The sequence below is a fragment of the Anolis sagrei genome, chromosome 11 (genome assembly GCF_037176765.1).
Source record: "Anolis sagrei isolate rAnoSag1 chromosome 11, rAnoSag1.mat, whole genome shotgun sequence".
Taxonomy (NCBI): domain Eukaryota; kingdom Metazoa; phylum Chordata; class Lepidosauria; order Squamata; family Dactyloidae; genus Anolis; species Anolis sagrei.
Window position 1 is genome coordinate 3,888,095 of NC_090031.1, and position 22,442 is coordinate 3,910,536.

Here is a 22,442-nt window from a genome sequence, read left to right on the forward strand (position 1 = left end):
TCAATACACACACACGCACACACGGATGGCTGTCCAACCTTTGTAATAATAATAATATGTACTAATCGTTTCTGTATCAAATAATAACTTTAATACAGTATAAGCATTTCTACATATATATATATATATAATTACTATTATGAATAATATTAATTTAATTACAGTATATGTGTGTATATACGTATATATAATTAGTATTAGTGGCTTTATTTATTTTTGTTTGCAATTCCAAAGCCTTCCAAAACTGTCCTGATGTTGCGGCTGAGAGAGTGACACCTTTCAAAATTTAATTATTATTTCGTTAATGGTGATTCTTATGACAGAACCAATTAGGAACTATCATTTAAAACAAAATTTTGAAAGTTTTGTTAAGAGTTCTGAAATTTTCACCACCAGAACTTTAGAAACACTTTAGAAGCAAAGCAGCAAGCGCCCCTTAGTTTTGGAAGTATTTTAGAATCATTTAGAAGCATGGATCGCACATGCCTACAGGTTAACCACCACCAGCAGTAAAACATGCCAACCGAAAGGTTGACAGTTCGAAGCCTTGGTCAGGGTCAGCTCTTGGCCTTTAGCCCAGCCTCTGCCTACCTACAGCAATGTGAGTAGATAAATAGATACCACTTAAGCGGGGAGGTGGTTAAGGCACCCATAAGGAAATGCCAGAAAAATGTCGGCGATTCAATCAAGAAGGAAATTTACGAACAAAGCTCTTCAGCAGAGAAAGTGCTGTGATATTACTCCCTGTGGCCGGAATCAAGCACAGCCTCCAAGACGCCGAAGATGGAAAAGCTCATATATACCTCTATCAATGTAGAGTTGTCTGTCTTGTCATTGTATGTTTGCCGTATGTATGTTCTGTGATCCGCTCCAAGTCCCCGTTCGGAGTGAGGTGGGCAGAATATAAATACTGTAAATAAATAAATAATTTTAGGGGAATGATGCAAAGTCTCACGTGCTTGGGACCAGAAGTGTCCCGTACTTTGGATTTTCATACTTTATATTGGGGAATATTTGCATTACATATATATATATATATATATGCATAATATATACCACAGTGAGGGGGGGGGGGGGCAAGACAGTTCCACCTGTTTTATTCTAATAATATAATATAGTGTAATATAATATATTGCATATACATAAATGTATAATATGATAATGTAATGCAATATAATACTACTAATAATATATTATTATAATTATATATTTATATTACATGTAATATTGCTAATAATATAATATATTGTGTGCATATCTATCTTGTAAGCCGCTCTGAGCGATTACTACTAATAGAGGATGTGCATTCCCCCATAAAAGTAGCCTGAGATTCCAATACTTAAAAAGGCTGCAATTCCAACTTGGCTTGTTTGGATTTTCATACCGGTCTGCAAAACACCCAAAAAGCGATACAATGTGGTTGTTGTGGTTGTTTTTTAATTTTACTTTTTATTATTTTGTAAATGTGAATTTTACAAAGCAAAAATTGTTCGAATGATCACATTACTTCGCTTTAGTCGGGATTTCTTGTTCATTACCTGGAAAGTCTTGGGAACAACAGGAAGGGATACGTCCTCAAAGTCTTATTTATCCCCTTATTTTTTGTATTTATTTTGGGTCGTCGATCGGAAAAATAACAGTCTCCACCGAATAGATGAGAAAATGGCACAACGTATTGAACAAATTAGTCGCTTTGTGTGGCTGAAATCATTCCTTAAATACCACTGGAAGTATTGTTATTTCATTATTGTTATTGTTATTTATTTTTTATTGTTATGATTATTATCATATTTAACAGTCATGAGTTACAGTAGTACTGGATATTTTCAGGCATTAGAAACAACCTTCTTTCTCTGACAATCCAACCCTTGTTTTGATTCAAGCGCAACCCAAAATTCAGATTAAAAAGACGCATCCAATCAAACCCCCTTTTTCAAATCACATTTTCGCTTCCTTCGACTCTGAAAAATAGTATTGCAAATTTCGAAGTCCCACTTCTTCATACATACAAAATTCACCCCCAAAAAAAGTGCAAAAAGGAGACGGCGGCGGTGGTGGTGGAAGAAACGGATTAGAAAGAAAGAGAAATAGACATAACAATAAGGAAATTCACTCAAGTGTTTCGGAAATGCAATAGATATATCCAACAGTCGCAGTTAAGAGCGACAAATCCGTTCCGGAAAAGTGGAAGCACGCTGGGCCCATAACCCTCGTCAGGAAAGAACCGAGATAAAGGCGGATAATTTATCTCAATTTCCTGACGCTTCAAAGGCAAAATCCTCCCAAATTTAGATTGCAAAGTTTGGACCAGATTCCGGAGCGGATCATCGGCCTCACTGCTATGGAAAAGAACCAGCCGTTGCTCGGAATACAGTATTGTTACGTCCCACAATTCTCTCTCCCCTTTTTGGTGCAAGAAATACATGTTTACAAAGCGGAAAGAGGACCCGATCCTTGTGCAAAATTAGATTGTTTTCGTATGCCTCCGAGTCATGCTTCTCCTTTGCGGTGAATGTCCACCGGTTTCCAAAAAGAGTTGCCAGGATGGAAAGCGAAGGCGGCTCTTGTACCTTTTTTTGTGACGCCTTGACAAACCTCTAGGAAATAGGATTTCTCTGCATACCTTTTAAGCTGGTTTTGGGGAAAATCCAAGGAAAACGGGGTCTTTTGGGTGGAGGCTCCCAATTCAGCAACTCCCTTCCATTAGAGTCCTGCCTGGCCCTGTCCTTGCTCTCTTTCTCAGTCTGAATGTTTATATATAAAATCAATTTGGGGTGAAATGAGAAGTCATAACTGAGTCTCGTTTTTAAGAGATTTTAAGATTATCAAGTACAATTTTCAGAAATGAGGCCTATTATCAAGGTTCGTTTGGGGGAGAAAGGAAGCCTATTGTCACGCCTTATTATTGGGAAAAACATGGTCTATTTTGGGGAAAGATGGCCCATCATTGCATCTTGTTTTGGGGGGAAAAGAGGTCCACGATCGAGTCCCAAAACCAAGAGAACAACGGCCATTTTAAACTCTATTTTGGGGAGAAAAGCCGTCAATTATTGAGTCCCGATTTTGGGAGAAAGGTGGGCCGTTGTTGCGTCTTGTTTTGCGGAGAGAGGTGGCCCATTATCAAGTCTCATTTTTACAAGAAATCATATTATTGGGAGAAAGGCGGCCCATTATCGAGTCCCGTTTCTGGGAAAAATAATGGCCCATCATCAAGTCCCAATATTGAAAGACGGACATTTTTGACTCCCATTTTGGGGAGAAAGGCAGCCAATCATCAAGTCCCGATTTTCGGGAAAGGTGGCCCACTGTCGGGTCTCGTTTTGGGGAGACACGACAATTGAGTCCCATTTTTGGGAGAAAGTAAGTTCATTAATAAATCATATTATTGAATGAAGGGCAGCCCATTATCGACTCCCAATTTTGGTGAAAACCACTGTCGTGTCTCGTTTTGGAGAGAAAGGCGGACCGTGATTGAGCCCCATTTTCGGGAGAAAGTTAGCTCATTAATAAAGCATATTATTGGGGAAAAGGCGGAGCATTATCGAGTCCCCATTTTGGGAAAAATGTGGCCCATTATCTAGAAAAAGGCAGCCATTTTTTACTCCCATTTTGGGGGAAAGGTGGCCCATTGTTGCATCTTGTTTTGGGGGGAAAGGCAGCCCATTATGAGTCCCATTTTTGGGAGAAAGCTCATTAACAAATCACATTATTGAAAGAAGGGTAGCCCATTATCAAATCCCAATTTTGGGGGGGGGGGGGCGGGAAGTGGTCCATTGCTACATCTTGTTTTGTGGAGAATGGTGGCCCATTATTGTCCCATTTTCGGAAGATAGGTAGATCACTAATAAATCATATTATCGGGAGAACGATAGTCCATTTTTGAGTCCCATATTCAGGAAAAACGTGACCCATTATTGAGTCCTAATATTGAGAGAAAGGCGGTCATTTTTTACTCTCAATTTGGGGAGAAAGGCAGCCAATGACAGTCTGACAGTCCCAATTTTGGGGGAAAGATGGCACATCGTTGCATCTTGTTTTGGGGAGAAAGGCAACCCATGATCAAGTCCCATTTTCAAATCACATTACTGAAAGAAGGGCAATCCATTATCGAGAAATAACATGTTATCTATCTGTTTCCGACAGACTCAAAATCCCTGTTTGTTCACGCCAAAAGGTATAAGAGCCCTCTGTGGTTTCCAATTGGCGACCCTGGAGGGACGCACCATTGCCACAAATGTTGTGCGTCAAGAATAGCTCGGTTTCCCCATAAAGATGGACAAAGACGTTCAAATATTGAGACATGGCTGTCCCCACCGCTCATGGGGATTCGTAGTTTCACAGTATGGCACTTTCCGAGAAATTTGGCCGCAATTCTGGTATTTTCCTCTTCAAAAGACAATTTCTCAATTTCTCAGAAACCGGGAAGCTGAGCACCAATCGACGGAAAGGAGTAGAAAGTCACAAAAGGCACGCCAGATGGCTTTTCGGCACCATTCTTCCACGAGGCCCATTTCAAGTCATTGTTTCCGGGTTGAAAAGAAAGGCCTTGAACGACCGAGAGATGAGGAAAAACATTTTCCTGCCACTTTCGGGACCAGACGCAACCGAATCTCCGGAATATGCAGACCTCGACATTCGCAGGAGCCTTGAAGAGGGTTTGCTTTGGAAAGCAGGGCTTGGCGGTCGGATGACAAATCGGGGAAAAGATTGGCCTGGGTTAAGAGAGAGACCAGAAAGGGTTCCCCAATGTTTGCGTTGGTTTCGAAAGTCCGCAAAGGGCTGGACCGAAAGCAAATGTCTGTAAAGATGACATTGGCAAAAGAAACCAATCTCTCCACTCAACAGCATTCCTCATTTTGTGGTCGTCATCACAATAAAGATTTCAAGACAAATGACTAGGAAACGGCATCCTCGTTCCCAGACGATTCCTTACGATGGAACGGAAACAAATCAAGGAACGTGTGTTTTTTGGCGACCCAGAAGGGACTGGTTTTCTCCAGACCTTCGGACGTTGGGACTACAGACCCCATCGTCCCCCAGTGCCAGGAAAGGAGACGTAGTCCAGCATCCCAGGAAGATATATGGATTTTACAACAGTGTTTTCAAGCCTTTTTATGGGCAAGACAAATTAAAAGGCTTAATGTTTCCTCCTTTAGCTCTGCAGATACTTTTAGAAGAACTGTCGGAGATTGATCTCCAAAGTGGAAGAAACGGCAAAAATATGGCTTTGCGTTGTCTCATCTTGGCAACGAGATCAGATTTCTGCAATTATCTCATGGTTTCAATGGGTTTTTTCCCGTTCCAACTTTTGGTTTTGAGGAAACGCTCTATTCCCCCTTCTCTTCCCTTCCTGGAAAAATTGCACATGGATTATATTATAAAAGCAGCCTCTGGAAAATTCATGCTAAACTAGAAAGCAATGTTAGGTGGTGAAGTAGGCAGCCTTTTTTGTTTTGCTTCTTCATTCCAGACGAAAAAAAGGAGCGGAAGGAGTCCAAAGTTCGGTTGCGACGAAAAGTCCATCCGGTTCGGGGGCTTCGCCGGTTTTTTTTTCCTTCTTCCCCTCTTCTTTGAAAAAGGTGCTTGATATAACTTTTTAAATATATATATAATATATATATATTTATATATATTTATATAATATACACATGTAATATTGCTAACAGTCAAGCATTAGGAATAAAGGTGCAGACATACCATAAATACTTATGCTTCTGGATTTTTTTTCTTTTTTAGGTCTAAAAGGATGCCATTTCCATTCACATTAATGCATTATTACAGTCAGAAAGTAGCTCCCAGACTCTATATAGTGACATTATTTAACACTATTGTAAACAAAGGAGGAGAAATTTGGGGGCCTGGAGGGAGAGCGTTCGTCTACGGATCTTGATATTTTGAATATATATATTTTTATCTCTGTTTTCTCCTTGAGGGAAACAAGGCTAAGGCACTCGGAAAAGCCTGATAACGACGGGCTTCGCGCTCCCTTTACATTCTTAAAATTCGATTCCTCCCAAGGATTTGTGGGGTTTGTTTTCGGTTTCAAGACATTCTCCCTGCTTCGAAAAGATGCCGCAAAATCCCCCCCGCAAATGAGGAGTATTGTGTGTTTGTTTGTGTGTTCAGTGCAAAATGCAAAACCCACCCCTGGAAGTTCGAAAAGAAAAACAAAACGCCCCGAAAACTATTCACATTTGTCCACACGCACTTCCACCTCTCTCTCTCTCTCTCTCTCATTTTCCTCCTTTGAATGTACAAAAACGAGAAGGAAATAAACACGACCCCAACGAAAACGAACAATGAAATTGTGCTCGATACAAAAATACTTATTATTCTTTTGTGCAATGTGAGACTTATTCTGGAGCCATTCAAGTATCAATCTGTGACTCTCTCTTCCTTCCCTTCTTTCCATGTCCCGCCAATTAAATCAATCCATCATCCTGGTTTCCAATTTCCGACACAAGCCAGGATTACAAATCAAGATTTGTCAACGGAGCAGCAAAACAGGATTCCTAGGCTGAAATGACAAACTCAAACCCTTGGGTTTCTGACAAAAGCCAGGGCTCGTTTCCAAATATTGGTTTATATTCAAGCCAGGATTGCTAGGTTGAAGAAACAAGCATAGGATCCTGGTTTCCACACGAGACTGGGTTTGTAAACAGAATGGGAAACCAGGATTGTTAGATTGAAATGACAAACACAGAATCTCAGTTTCTGACCGAAGCCAGGATCACACACCAGGGTTTGCTTCTGAATCCTCGTTTGTAAACGAAGCAGCAAAACAGGATTGCTATATTGAAATGACAAACTCAGAATCTTCATTTCCGACACAAGCCGAGATCACAAACCAGGGTTTGTAAACGGAGCAGCAAACCCGGATTCCTAGGCTGAAATGACAAACTCATAACCTTGCTTTTCTGACCACAAACCAGGGTTTGTAAACAGAGGGACAAACCAGGATCATTAGGAAAAAAGACAAACCCAGAATCATGGTTTCCGACTCAAAACAAGATCACAAACTGGGGTTTGCAAATGGAGCAGCAAATTAGGCTTCCTAGGCTGAAATGCCAAGTGTGGATCCCATTTCTCAAAACAAACCAGGATTGCCAAAATAAAATGACAGACATGGAATCCTGGTTTCGACACAAGCCAGGATCACAAACCAGGGTTTGTAAACAGAGTGACAAACCAAGATTAGGTAAAAACGACAAACCTAGAATCCCAGTTTCTGACGCAAGCTATGATCACAAACTGGGGTTTGTAAATGGAGCAGCAAATCAGGCTTTCTAGGCTGAAATGTCAAGCGTGGATCACAATTCCCAACACAAGCAAGGATCACAACCCATGGCTTGTAAACAGAGCGACAAATCAAGATAAAATGAAAAATCTAGAATCCCGGTTTCCAACACAAGCCAGGATCACAAACTAGGGTTTGTTTCCAAATCCTGTTTCGTAAACAGAGCAACAAACCAGGATTCCTTGGTTCGAATGACACTCTAAACCAAGCTTATAGGAATTGGTAATCCTTCCAAAAATGGGGCCAAAGGCAAGCAATGAGCATCAAAAGGAAAGGAAGAGAGGGCCGCCTTGGTGAGAAGGAGCTGTTGGGAAATGTGGCAAAATTCCTAATTTCCAAACGGCAACAATCCCTGCCTTGCCTGCTCTTAAACCATACATTGCTTTATCCATCTTACGCGCTTGTGAGGCCGGCTCTACAATCCATGAACCCAGAACCTGGGTTGAAGACGCTCAACTATCTATCCTGACCTGGGCAAAAAAAAAAGAATCAGAACAAAACATTTCTGTGAAAACCTCTCCAAAGCTGTCCATATATAACTATATATTTGGTGTCCCTTCATGTCGATCCCATCCCAACCTCCTCTGCCATATTCTCACATACCGGCTACCAATCCGTTCCCCTTTTTAAGAAGGTTTCAATTATCCAAGTTGGACTTCATCCGTCTCGGACACAGAGGCTAATGGAAAGATGACGTTCAACACTAACTCATAGAGCAACTCATTCCAATCCTTGACCTTTTCTGAAAGGAAGACATGGCAGAACTCCTCCATCGTTGGAACTCTGGCCATTGAGAATTAATTGGGAACAATCAAAGCCCTATAATGCACTGTGAAGACCTCAAATGGGAAGTCAATATGGCTTCTATACGCCAAGTTGGACTTCATCCGTCTCGGACACAGAGGCCAACGGAGAGATGAAGCTCAACACCAACTCATAGAGCAACCCATTCCAATCTTTGACCTTTTCTGAAACGAAGACATGGCAGAACTCCTCCATCACTGGAACTCTGGCCATTGAGGGTTAATTGGGACCCATCACAGCCCTATAATGCACTGAGAAGACCTCAAAGGGGGAGTCAATATGGTTGACGCACCCATTTCGGCCATATCATATTCAACTTACGGCGACTTGAGATATCTCAGACGAAGGGGGACAACCAACAGAAGGCCTAAGGGTCTCCATTCCCTTTCTATCCTGTCGTTTACCTTTTCCACCTTTCTGCAAAGGGAAACATAGCATATCTCCTCCATCCTTTAACTCAGTGGTTCTCAACCTGTGGGTCCCCAGGTGTTTTGGCCTACAACTCCCAGAAATCCCAGCCAGTTTACCAGCTGTTAGGATTTCTGGGAGTTGAAGGCCAAAAACATCTGGGGACCCCAAGTTGAGACCAACTGCTTTAACTCTACCTGTCTAACCACTGAGGCTGATTGAGATAAGGACGACATCCCAATTGGCCACAACCATGAAGACTTCAAAAGTGGATGCCGTTGGCCGGCGCACCCCAAATTGCAAAACCCACGGCTCCAAGCAAAGCCATTTCCTATTCAGAAAGGAAGGAAACACGCCAAAATAGTGGCGACTTGAGAGATCTCCAACCAAGAAGGCCTAGGTCCTCTATTTCATACTTCGGTCGCCAGAAACGTTCCATTCAGAGTGCAATTCCACTTCAAAAACAAGGCGCCAAATACACCATTTGACAATGACGGGCCCAGGTGACGAACTGTCCCCATATTGGGAAAAATGGGAATTCGTAATCGTAACGATCGTCATAATTTCGGAATGTTCTGCTCGGCACTACACAACATACACACGCACGCGCACACACAAGCGGAAGACCTTGGATATCGCTTTCAATCCCGGAACCCTGCCAGCTTCGCCAAAACGAAAGCCAAAAGCGAAGGAAGAAAGCGGAAGAACGTGACGTTGAAAAGGAGGAAACCAAAATGAGGAAATGGAAAGGAAACAAAAGGCAACTCGGAAGACTCCCAAACTCCAAGCTGGGCATTTTTCTAGCTTGGGTATCCCTTATCTGAAAGCCTGGAGCCCCCAGTGGCACAATGTGCCAGCAGGACTGCTGACCAAAAGGTCAGCGGTTCGAATCCGAGGAGCAGCTTTTTAAGCCAAAGAGCCAGCGTTGTCCACAGACACCTCCAAGGTCATGTGGCTGGCATGACAGCATGGAGGACCATTACCTTTCCACAGAAGCAGTACCTACTGATCTACTCACACTTGCATGTTTTCGAACTGCTAGGTTGGCAGAAGCTGGGGCTAACAGCTGGATCTCACCCTGATCCCCGGATTGGAACTGCTGACCTTTTGGTCAGCAAGTTCAGAAGCACAGCAGTTTAACCCACTGCGCCTTTGGGGGCTCCAATGGATACTAAAGGCCAACTAGAGATACACACACATACACATATCCATATACATACATATAGATAGGCAGATAGATAAAACTAAACATAAATACATTAATTTATGTAATTTTAAAAAATAATTTTGTGCATGAAACTATATTTTGTGTTGTATCAAAAAGCAAATAGGTGCCTTCATCTCAGCCACCGAAGTTTGGATCATTTCAGATAAGGGATACTCGGTTTATATTGTGGATACCAATGGTGTATCAACAATATATAGAGCAGTGGTTCTCAACCTTGGGTCCCCAGATGTTTTTGGCCTACAACTCCCAGAAATCCCAGCCAGTTTACCAGCTGTTAGGATTTCTAGGAATTGTAGGCCAAAAACATCTAGGGACCTCAGGTTGAGAACCACTGATATAGATAGATTTGGGCCCTCCGGGTGTTTTGGACTCGCAAACCCCTCTGGCCATTTCCCAAGCCAAGGCAATTAACTAAACTCATTGTTCATGTGTTTGTGTGCAGAGAGAGGGGATTTCCTGCCAGCTCAGATAAATCCAAAGCTGTTTATCTAGCTATATCAGGCATTGGCAAACCTAGGCCCTCCCTCCAGGAGTTTTGGACTTCAACTCCCACAATTCCTAACAGCCTCAAACCTGAGGCTGTTTGGAATTGTGGGAGTTGGAGTCCAAAACACCTGGAGGGCCTAAATTGGCCCATGCCTGAGATAGATGAATGTGTGTTGACAAAACAACCAACTGTACCTTTGTCCGCAAATTAAAACAAACCAAACAATGAAAATCCCCCAAAAGACGGCGTTTTGGCGCATTCTCGTTTCACCTTTTCCTCGTTCGTTCGTTCCTCCCATTTGTCCCGTCTTGATACAATCGGATGGAAAACCTTCAGGGATGCGGTATAGCTCTTCTGGGATAGGAATGCTACCATCTTCTAGACTTTGACCTTGGGAATTATCATATATTTTTTTAAAAAAGGAGCCCAGGATTATGTTTGCTCTCCTTAGACCTAGAGTCGCTTACAGTATTATCAGGACCGTGATATGTTGGTTTTTGTTTTCCTTCATCGTTTTTTCTTTCTAAAGACAAGCAGAATAATAATAATAATTCTTTTTAAAAAATCACATTTTTGTTCAGGCAACAGTAGCAGTTCAGTAGGTCACGGGTTCGGTCACATTATTATCATTATTATCATTATTATTATTTCTCTGTTATTAATTAATAACGCATGCAAGCAGCTTTTTTTAGTATGATCGATCCCTCGTCGGCCGAGCCCCTTCCGTTCGTCCGAACTCAACGCCGTTCATAAAGTCCCGCCGTAAGCGCCGTCTTGTCGTCTCGCCGGGGTTTCCGGCCGGCTGCCGGGCCCCGATCCGGGTTCGAAAGGTGCCACCGCGGAGCTTTGGGCCTCCTCCTCCGAAGCCAGCGCTTCATCGCCGGCAGACTCTCGGAGGGCGGTGACGGGTTCGCCCTCGTCACTCGCCTCGAACAGCGGGCCGGACCCGTTGCCCTGGTCGACGGTGACCGTGTTAGTTCTCAGCGCCACGATGGTCCCGGACTCGCCCCGCCTCTCGGCGTAGATGCGCTGTTCGAAGATCTGGGCGGTGGGCGGCTGGAAATCCGGGTCCAAGTGGAGACCATTGGCGGCGGCGGCGGCGGTGGCTCCCATGACAGAGCGGTAGACCTCCATGCCCTCCGGCAACATGGACTTGATCTTGGGCAGCCAGCGCTTGCGCACCCGGCGGGCGTTGGTACACATGTCGGCCGCGATGACATTCATCTCGCTCTCCTTGAAGCTCGGGGCGAAGTTCTGACAGTACACTGCCAAGGAAAGGGAGGACTTTGTTTAGCGTTCATTCAAGGACTGTCAAGCGAGGATTTGGGGTCCCCAGGACACCATAAGGCAGTGTTTCTCAACCTTCCTAATGCTGCGACCCCTTAATACAGTTCCTCATGTTATGGTGACCCCAAACTACTGTAACTACTTCATAGCTGTAATTTTGCTCCCATTATGAATCCTAATGGAAGAGAGAGGGGGCCAGGGGACAATTCCACCTTGTCTCCTGCATATGTCATCAGTTGGGGACCCCCTCCACCCAGCACCAACTGCTGCTCTGGGCCAGAGTGAAGAGAAAGGGGGGGGGGCATGAGGACAATTCCTCCTTGTCTCCTGTGCTATGCTAATAATATAATATAATATAATATAATATAATATAATATAATATAATATAATATAATATAATATAATATAATATAATATAATATAATACAATATACTAGCTGTGCCCTGCCACGCGTTGCTGTGGCCTATAGTAAGAATTTTCAAAGTAGAGGTAGATATCTGAACTATTATGAAAGAGAGGTACGTACCTATTCCTTCCCCCTTTTTCTCCTTTGTTCCTTCTCTACCTCTTGCTTTCATTCCTTCTTTCGCTCTTTGGTTTCATCCTTCCTTCTCTCTTTCCTTCCTTCCCTCCCCTTCTCTACTTCTTTGTCTCCTTTCTTCCCTCCCTGTTTCCTTCCTCCTTTCCCTTTTTATTTCCTTTTCTCCTTCCTTCCTTCTTTATCTCTTTCCTGCCTTTCCTTTCCTTTTTCTTTCCTATTTTCTCTTTTTTCTTCTTTCGGTACCTCTTTCTTTCCCTCCTTCTCTCCTTCCTTCCCTCTTTCCTTCTTTCCCTCTCTCCTTCTCTCTTTCCTTCCTTCCACCTTTCCCTCCTTCATTCCTTCCCTTTTTCCCTCCCTCCTTTCTTCTCTCCTTCCTTCCTGTCTGTTCTCCCCCAATACCACGGTAGAGTCCCGTCTAACTCTATTCTATGAGTCTATTTAATATAGTAATATATAGTAGCAACATTATATTATATAGTAGTATATATAAAAATAATATATATAATATATATGTATTATATAGAAATATATATAATAGTAATATATAAAGTATTGTTATGTGTGTGTGTGTGTGTGTGTGTGAATATATCACCAACCAGTGATCCAACATCCATCCATATATGTGTGTGTGTGTGCATGCGCGGGCCACGTCTGGCCACAGTGAGGGAGGGAGCTGGGTGCCGCTCGCTGTGCCAGTTCTATTTGTATGGCCGTGCGTGCACACGCGCTTGGCTCTTAGTGCTGTAATGGCCACTATTCCCTTGTGTAGATTTTTGGGGTTACTGCAGTTTCTTTGGGGGGTTTTTTTTAGTGGAGGACATAAATTCATGTCTTGTGTCCAAATTTGGTGTCAATTCCCCCAGTGGTTTTTAAGTTCTGATGGTAGCACAAACGAACATTACATTTTTATTTATATAGATTGTATACTAGCTGTACCCGCCACGCGTTGCTGTTGCCAACGTTCCCTCTTTCTCTCCTTCACTCCCTCCTTCCTTCACTCCCTCTTTCCTTCCTTCCTTCCTCCTCTTCTTCCTTTCTTGTCTATCTCTTTCCTTCCCTCCCTTTCTCTCCATCTTCCCCCCTTCCTTCGCTCCCTCTTTCCTTCTTTCTTTCCCTTTTTTCTTTCCTTCTCTAACTTGCCTTCCTCCTCCCTTTTTCTTTCCCTCCCTCTTTCTCTCCTTTCTTCCTTCTCTACTTCTTCCCTTCCTTATCCCTTTTCTTCTTTCTTTCCCTCCCTCCCCCCCTCCCTCCCTCTTTCTTTTCTTTCTTTCTTTCTTTTCTTCCCTTTTTTCTGTATTGTCATTTGTATACTAGCTGTACCCGCCACGCGTTGCTGTGGCCAACGTTCCCTCTTTCTCTCCTTCTTTCCCTCCTTCCTTCAATCCCTCCTTCCTTCACTCCCTCCTTCCTTCCTTTTCTTCTTCCTTCCTTCTCTATCTCTTTCCTTCCTTCTCATTTTTCTTTCTCTTCTGTTGTCTCTTTTCTTCCTTCTCTCTTTCTCTCCATCTTCCCCCCTTCCTTCGCTCCCTCTTTCCTTCTTTCTTTCCCTTTTTCTTTTCCTTCTCTAACTTTCCTTCCTCCTCCCTTTTTCTTTCCCTCCCTCTTTCTCTCCTTTCTTCCTTCTCTACCTCTTCCCTTCCGGCTCTCTTTGCTTCCTTGCTTCCTTCTCCCTTTCCTTCTTTCCCTCCCTCCCTCCCTCCCTCCCTCTTTCTTTTCTTTCTTTCTTTGTTTTCTCACCTTCCCTCCCTCTTTCTTCCCTTTTTTCTGTATTGTCATTTAGCTTTTCGACATTTAGCTTTTTGGGGCTTTTAAAGTCCCTTCTGCTGTGTTTTTCAGTGTTTTTATGAGTGAAGGACATACATTGGGTTGTTAGGTGTCGTGTCCAAATTTGGTGTCAATTCCCCCAGTGGGTTTTGAGTTCTGTTAATCCCACAAACGAACATTACCTTTTTATTTATATAGAAACATACAATATTTATAATATTATAATGTAATACAATATAATACTAATAATATTATATTATAATTATATATTTTATATTACATGTAATATTACTAATAATATTACAATATAATGGTATAGTACAATATATAATACTGATATTGTGCTATGATAATAATATAATATATTGTATGTATATATATCTTGCAAGCCCTTTGGGGTGAGAAGGGGGGGTATAAATGTTGCAACTAAATAAATAAATAAAGTAAATATCTGATATGCAGGATGTATTTTCATTCACTGGTCCAAATTTGGCACAAATAGTGCCCAATTTAATATATATAATATACAATTATATATATGCACACACACACACATACTTCTGCCCATTTTCTCACTTACATTTCACAGCATTAAGGACCCGGCTGTCGAGGGGCTTCCGGCTGGGATCGCTAGTGGAAGACCGGATTCCCGTTCCGCAGCTGTTGGCCAAAGTGTTCCTGTTTCCGGAAGAAGGAAGAATGGAACCGAAGGTCAGGAGCAGAGCAGCGGTAAAAAATATCCCATTCACCCACTTCCCTCTACCACAGCCATTGATAAGAAGACAAAGGCAAAAATGGAGGAGGAGAAGGATAAGGAGACGGTGGAGGAGAAGAGAAGGAGAAGAAAGAGGAGAAGAAAGAGGAGGTGATGGTGAAAGAGAAGAAGAAAAAGGAAGGAGAAGAAATATAGATGGATGGATGGACAAATGGATCGATAGACAGATAGACAGATAAACAAATGGATGGATAGATAGACGGATGGATGGACAGACAGATTGATCAATAGATAGATAGATAGATAGACGAATGGATGGATGGATGGTAAGATAGATAGACAGGCAGACCAATAGATGGATCGATGAATAGACAGATAGATAGACAGAAGGACAGACAAATGGACGGACAGAAAGACGAATGGATGGATTGATGGATGGATAGACAGACAGACAGACAGATGAATGGATGATGGATAGACAAATAGATAGATAGACAGACGAATGGATGGATGGATGGATGGTAAGATAGACAGACAGGCAGACTGATAGATTGATCGATGAATAGACAGATAGATAGACAAAAGGACAGACAAATGGACGGACAGAAAGACGAATGGATGGATGGATAGACAGACAGACGAATGGATGATGGATAGACAAATAGATAGATAGATAGATAGATAAGGAAAAAAGAAGAGAAGGAAGAAAAGAAGAAATAGAGACAGACAAATGGATGGATGGATGGATAGACAGATAGATAGATAGATAGATAGATAGATAGATAGATAGATAGATATAGGGGAGGAAGAGGAGGAGGAGAAGGAGGAAAAGAAGAAAGAAGAGGAGAACCTGATGACAATGGAGGAAGAGGAGGGGAAGAAAGAAAAGGCAGAGGAGGAAGAGGAGGAGAGGAAGAAGAGGATGACAATGGAGGAGGAGGAGAAAAAAAGAGAAAGTTATGATGGAGGAGGAAGAGAAGGAGAAAAAGGAGAGGAGAAAAATGGAGAAGGAAGAGGAGGAAAAGAAGAAGGAAGAGAAGTTGAAGGGGAAAAATTAAGGAGACAATTGAGGGGGAGGGGGAGGAGGAGGAGAAAGAGGAGAAGAGAAAGTGATGATGGAGGGGGAAGAGGAGAAGAAAAAGGAGAAGATGATGATAAAGGAAGAGGAGGAGTAGAAGGAATAGAAGCTGAAGGAGAAGAAGATGACAATTGAGGAGAAGGAGAAGAGAGAAGAAGAGAAGGTGATGATGGAGGAGGAAGAGAAGGAGGAGAAAAAGGAGAAGACGAAGATAAAGGAAGAGAGGGAGGAGAAGGAATAGAAGCTGAGGGAGAAGAAGATGACAATTGAGGAGAAGGAGAAGATAGAAGAAGAGGTGATGATGGAGGAGGAAGAGAAGGAGAAAAAGGAGAAGATGACAATGAAGGAGGAGAAGGAAGAGAAGGTGAAGGAGTTCCAAAGATCCCACTGATGCCTTCCTTTCCTTCTCATTCCAGTGTGGCTCTGCTTCTTCCCTCCGCCATATGCTTACCTGTCGAAGAAGGTGGCCAGGAGGCGCCGCAGGAGGACTTTGTGCTTGACGCCAGCGCATAGGTGGCAATTCATCAGCTGCCCTCGGGTAATGTAGACGCCCGAGCCTGGGAAGGGGGCAGAGAAGCGAGAAAGGCCAGGCTGCATCAAGAGGAGGAGGGAAGTATCTGGGTGGAGGGCTTGACAATAAGTGAAAGGGATTTGGGAGTCAAAGTTGAATGTGAGTCAAGAGTGCGAGGGGGCAGCAAAAAAGGCCAATACGATCCTAGGCCACATCAACACACACACACACACACACATATATCATACTAATGTTGGATATACATGAGTGAAACTATATATCTATCTACCTATATATATGAAAGGGGCTTTAAGAGCCCACAAACTGAATGTGAGTCAAGAGTGTGATGCAATAGCAAAAAAGGCCAATACAATTCTAAGCCACATCAATACACACACACACATATCATAGTAATATTGGTTATACATGAGTGAAACTATATCTATATATCTATATCTAGATATCTATATATATCTATACCTATCTATCTATATATCTCTATCTATCTATCTACCTACCTACCTACCTACCTATATATATATTATACCTATATACATTGTACTCTATCTACCTATATATATATCTACCTATATATAGGTATTCTATAGGTATTCTATTCTATCTACCTATATATATATATATACACACACACACACACACACACCTATCTGCCTATATATAGGTAAATCTATCTACCTACCTACCTACCTACCTACCTACCTACCTATATATATTCATTCACACACACACACACACACACACACACATATATATGTATATATATATATGAATGGGATCTTAAGAGACCACAAGCTGAACCTGAGTCAAGGATGTGATGCGGCAGCGAAAAAGGCCAATACGATCCTAGGATGCATCAATACAGATATACATATACTATATACATACACACACACACACATATATAATACACCATCTACATAAGTGAAGCAATCTATATACATGAAAGGGATCTAGAGGTCTTAGTAGACCACAATCTAAACATGAGTTAAGAGTGTGATGCGGCAGCAAAAAAGGCTACTGCGATTCTAGGCTGCACCAATACAAATACATACATACATACATACATATATCTCATACTAATATTGGATATACATGAGTGTGAATGAAAGAGGTCTTAGGAGGCCACAAACAAGAGTGTGATGCGGCAGCAAGAAAGGCCAATACGATTGTAGGCCGCATCTCTCTCTCTCTCTAAATATATATACATCTATATCTAATATTGGATATACATAGGTGAATCAATCTCTCTCTCTATATATATGTGTGCGTGTATGAAAGAGGTATTAGGAGAACACAACCTGAACGTGAATAAAGAGTTTGATACAGCAGCGAAAAAGGCGAATACGATACTAATATTGGATATACATGAGTGCCATTATATGAATGAACGGGATCTTAAGAGGCCATAAGCTGAACCTGAGTCAAGGGTGTGATGAGGCAGCGAAAAAGGCCAATACGATCCTAGACTGCATCTATCTATCTATCTATCTATCTATCTATCTATCTATCTATCTAGATGATGGGAGTTGTAGTTCACCGTACCTGCCACGAGTTCAAGTTTCTCGCCAGGGTCGCCCTCGGAGTAGAGCTTGGGGTGGCAGCGGTAGCCGATCTGGCTGATGAGGCTGGCTGGGAGGGCCACCAAGTCGCGGCGGATGAGGACGCAGGATCGGCTCTCCAAGGGCACCGGCTCCGGCTTCTCTGGAGGCCCTTTCGGGGAGAAAGGAAAACAAGACGTGAAATGGCGTATTGGGAGTATCGGCCATCCTGAACGGAGCAGGAGCCCGCAAGCGTGGTGCTGCAGCAACCAAGGCAGAGTACCATTGCAGCCTGCATTAATCGAAGCTTCATTTCCAGGTGAAAGGAAGTAAACAATCCCACGATATTCTGCATTGGGTCAAGTTGCATTTTAGGACCAACAGTTGGCCGCCTCTAGAAATACTAGAGTTGATCCTCTCTAGGAATCTGACCCAAGTCAACTCTATCTATCTCAGACTAAGCATACCAGAGCTGTGTTGAAGGACCTAGAGTTAGTCGTCTCTAGGAATTTGACCCAAGTCAACTCTATGGTAATTTCTGGAGAAGAATACCCTAGAATCACCTGGAGTACGTACAAGACTTTGTCCTCTCTAGGAAGATGCCCCAAGTCTATTCTCTGGTAGCTTTCAGGCAAGACCTAGAGTTAATCCTCTTAGGAACTTGATCAAAGTCAACTATGGTGTCGTTCAAGTGAAAAATATCATAGAGTTGCACTGGAAGGCTGTGAGGTGGTCTTCTCTAGGAACTTGACCCAAGTCACCTCTATGGTAATTTCTGGAGAAGCATACCCTAGAATCACCTAGAATACGTACAAGACTTTGTCCTCTCTAGGAAGATGCCCCAAGTCTATTCTCTGGTAGCTTTCAGGCAAGACCTAGAGTTAATCCTCTCTAGGAATTTGACCCAAGTCAACTCTATGGTAATTTCTGGAAAACCATACCCTAGAATCACCTGGACTACATACAAGACTTTGTCCTCTCTAAGAAGATGCCCCAAGTCTATTCTCTGGTAGCTTTCAGGCAAGACCTAGAGTTAATCCTCTCTAGGAACTTGATCAAAGTCAACTATGGTGTCATTCAAGTGAAAAATATCATAGAGCTGCACTGGAAGGCCAAGAGGTGGTCTTCTCTAGGAATCTGACCCAAGTCACTATGGTAATTTCAGGAGAAGCATACACTAGAATCACATGAAAGACTTAAACCATACACTAGAATCACATGGAAGACTTAAAACAGTTTGTCCTCTCTAGGAACTTGACCCCAAGTCACCTCTATGGTAGCTTTCAGGCCAACTACACATAATAGAATTGCACTGGAAGACCTAGAGCTGGTCCTCCTACACTAGGAACTTGACCCAAGTCAACTTTGTGGTCACTGTCAGCATACCATAGAATTACTTGGAGGACTGAGAAAAATCCTAGAGATTTCCACTCTGGCTTTGTATACTTGAAACTGTGAAGAGGGTTTAGTGAGTACTACATGGGATAGAAGGTTTGCTTTTTTCCTATCAATTGTCATATCTATCCTAGCACCGGGATTTATATGACAAAATGCATCTTCTCTAGGCATTTTCTAGGTCCTCCAACACAACGCTATGGACATAATGATAATAATAAATATTAAAGAATCATGATAATAAAAATCATAATAATGACATGATGATGATGATGATGATGATGATGATGATGATGATGATAATAAATATCCAATATTATTTATTTATTTGCCACATTTATACCTCGCCTTTCTCAATCCCGGAGGGGACTCAAGGTGGCTTTACATATAGATAACTATTCGATAATAAGAGTAAAGATATAATGATAATAATACATATTAAAAGATGATGATAATGGTGATAATAATAATATGATAATAATGATGATGATTATATAATTATGTTGATAATACATATTAAATGATGATGATAGTGGTGATAATAATATGATAATAAATATGGTAATAATGATAATATTAAATAATGGTAATACATATTAAATTATGATAGTGATAATAATAATGAGAAAATGATAATAAATATGATAATAATGATAGAATGATAATTATATTAAATAATGATGATAATGCATATTAAATGATAATAGTAATAAATAATAAATATGATAATGATATAATAATAATATTAAATAATGATAATAATACATATTAAATGATGATGACAGTGATGATAATAATATGATAATAAATATGTTAATAATAATGATAGAATGATAATTATATTAAATAATGATGATAATGCATATTAAATGATAATAGTAATATGTTAATAATAAATATGATAATGATATAATAATATTAAATAATGATAATAATACATATTAAATGATGATGACAGTGATGAAAATAATATGATAATAAATATGGTAATAATGATAATATTAAATAATAATACATATTAAATGATGATAGTGATAATAATGACAAAATGATAAATATGATAATAATGATAGAATGATAATTATATTAAATAATGATAATGTATATTAAATGATAATAGCAATAAATAATAAATATGATAATGATATAATAATAATATTAAATAATGATAATAATACATATTAAATGATGATGACAGTGATGTTAATAATAAGAATAATATAATACTAATAAATATGATGGTAATAATGACAATATCATTATTAAAATAGTATAATTCATGCAAAAGATCTGAATTTATAAATATTAATTCCCCACCCCACTCCCTGAGCATCTTTTCCCTAATTGGAAATACCTAGAAGTCCTCGGGGACATTAAACAGTTTTCTTTGAGGACTATAAGCCAAATAAATGGGGTAAATTCAGGCGGAAACATTCTCCATCACAGCCGCATTGCCAAGGAAAGCTGCCTCATCAGCAAAAATGCCTCCATTTGATTCTTTCGGCCCTACCACAAGGCAAAGCGCTCACACTCAGGCTTGCAACACAAACAGCAGAAATGAGATAATATACAAGATGCAACCCTGTTTGTATTTTTCATATTGGTCAAGCCAATCCGAGATTCCTAGCTATGATTCTAACAGTGGAGCAAAAATATTTGAGGCGTCAAATCAATGCAAACAGCCTGTCTGCGGCATTGGATTAAGGTTGTGCTTTCGCTGCAGAACGGGAACCCTCCCTTGTTTTGCCCCAGTTAATCCCAAAAGAAAGAAGGAAGGAAAGAAGGACAATGAGAAAATGGGAAATTTGGCCCAAAGGAACAACCCCTGAGGACAAACAGCCCCTGGTTGTTGGTCTTCTCAAGTCGTAGTCAATCTTTGATCCCATGACTTTTGTAGGGTTTTCCTAGGGAATCTCCAGAGGGGCTTTTGCCAGTCTCTCCTCCAAGCGCCATCCATGCCTGACCCAGCTTAGCTTCCAAGGTATATAAAACGTATTTATACCCATATACATCTACACAGATAGATATCTACACATAAGTAGATACCCATAGCTGGATACCCATAAAATATATGTATACCCATATGTGTGTGTGTGTGTGTAAATATCCATACATAGATACTAATACACACACACACACACACTTTGGGGGAAATAGACAACGCGTGGCAGGGGACGGCTAGTGTGTGTGTGTATGTATGTATATATATATATATATATATATATATACACACACACACACACACACACACACACACACACTATATATACTATACATACTAGTGTGTGTGTGTGTGTGTGTGTATATATATATATATATATATACACACACACACTATACTATACTATATATATATATATACTAGCCGTCCCCTGCCATGTGTTGCTGTGACCCACATGGGGGTTCTGTGTGGGAGGTTTGGCCCAATTCTATCTTTGGTGGGGTTCAGAATGCTCTGTGATTGTAGGTGAACTATAAATCCCAGTAACTACAACTCCCCTCCAAGCGCCATCCAGGCCTGACCCGACTTAGTTTCCAAGGTATATAAAACATATTTATACCCGTATGCATCTACACAGATAGATATCTACACATAAGTAGATACCCATAGCTGGATACCCATAAAATATATGTATACCCATATATATATGTGTATGTGTGAGAATATCCATACATAGATACTAATATATATATATACACACACACACACACATATATATATACTAGCCGTCTCCTGCCACGCGTTTCTGTGACCCACATGGGGGTTCTGTGTGGGAGGTTTGGCCCAATTCTATTGTTGGTGGGGTTGAACCAACGATAGAATTGCTCTGTGATTGTATGCTCTGTGATTGTAGGTGAACTATAAATCTCAGTAACTACAATTCCCAAATGTCAAGGTGTATTTCCCCCAAACGTCATCTGTGTTCATATTTGGGCATATGGAATTTTCGTGCCAAGTCTGGTCCATATCTATCATGGTTTGAGTCCACAGTGCTCTCTGGATATAGGTGAACTACAACTCCTAAACTCGTCAATGCCCATGAAACCCTTCTAGTGTTTCTGTTGTTCATGGGAGTGTTGTGTGCCAGGTTTGGTTCAATTCCATCATTGGTGGAGTTCAAAATGCTCTTGGATTGTAGGTGAACTATAAATCCCAGCAACTACAACTCCCAAATGACAAAATCAATTTTTTTGAGTGAAGGACATACATTGGGTTGTTAGCTGTATGCCGTCCAAATTTGGTGCCAATTCCCCCAGTGGTTTTTGAGTTTTGTTAATCCCACAAACGAACATTATATTTTTATTTATATACACACACACACACATGCTCACACAGATAGATAAATCAATATCCATAAAGAGACAG

General features: G+C 41.1%; 1 protein-coding gene across 4 annotated transcripts in view; it reads right to left on the minus strand.

Moving 5' to 3' along the window:
• Nucleotides 1–1,420: 1,420 nt before the first annotated feature.
• NACC2 (NACC family member 2) overlaps nt 1,421–22,442 on the minus strand; it is a 62,824-nt gene continuing 41,802 nt past the window's right edge. For all 4 annotated transcript variants that reach the window (XM_060757496.2, XM_060757498.2, XM_060757497.2 and 1 more), the window contains exons 3-6: nt 17,685–17,852; nt 16,062–16,167; nt 14,398–14,495; nt 1,421–11,489 (exon numbers count right to left, since the gene is read on the minus strand). In XM_060757496.2, the coding sequence (XP_060613479.2) occupies nt 10,972–11,489; nt 14,398–14,495; nt 16,062–16,167; nt 17,685–17,852 (890 nt within the window). In that variant the 3' untranslated portion in view covers nt 1,421–10,971. The remainder of the gene's footprint in view (nt 11,490–14,397; nt 14,496–16,061; nt 16,168–17,684; nt 17,853–22,442) is intronic.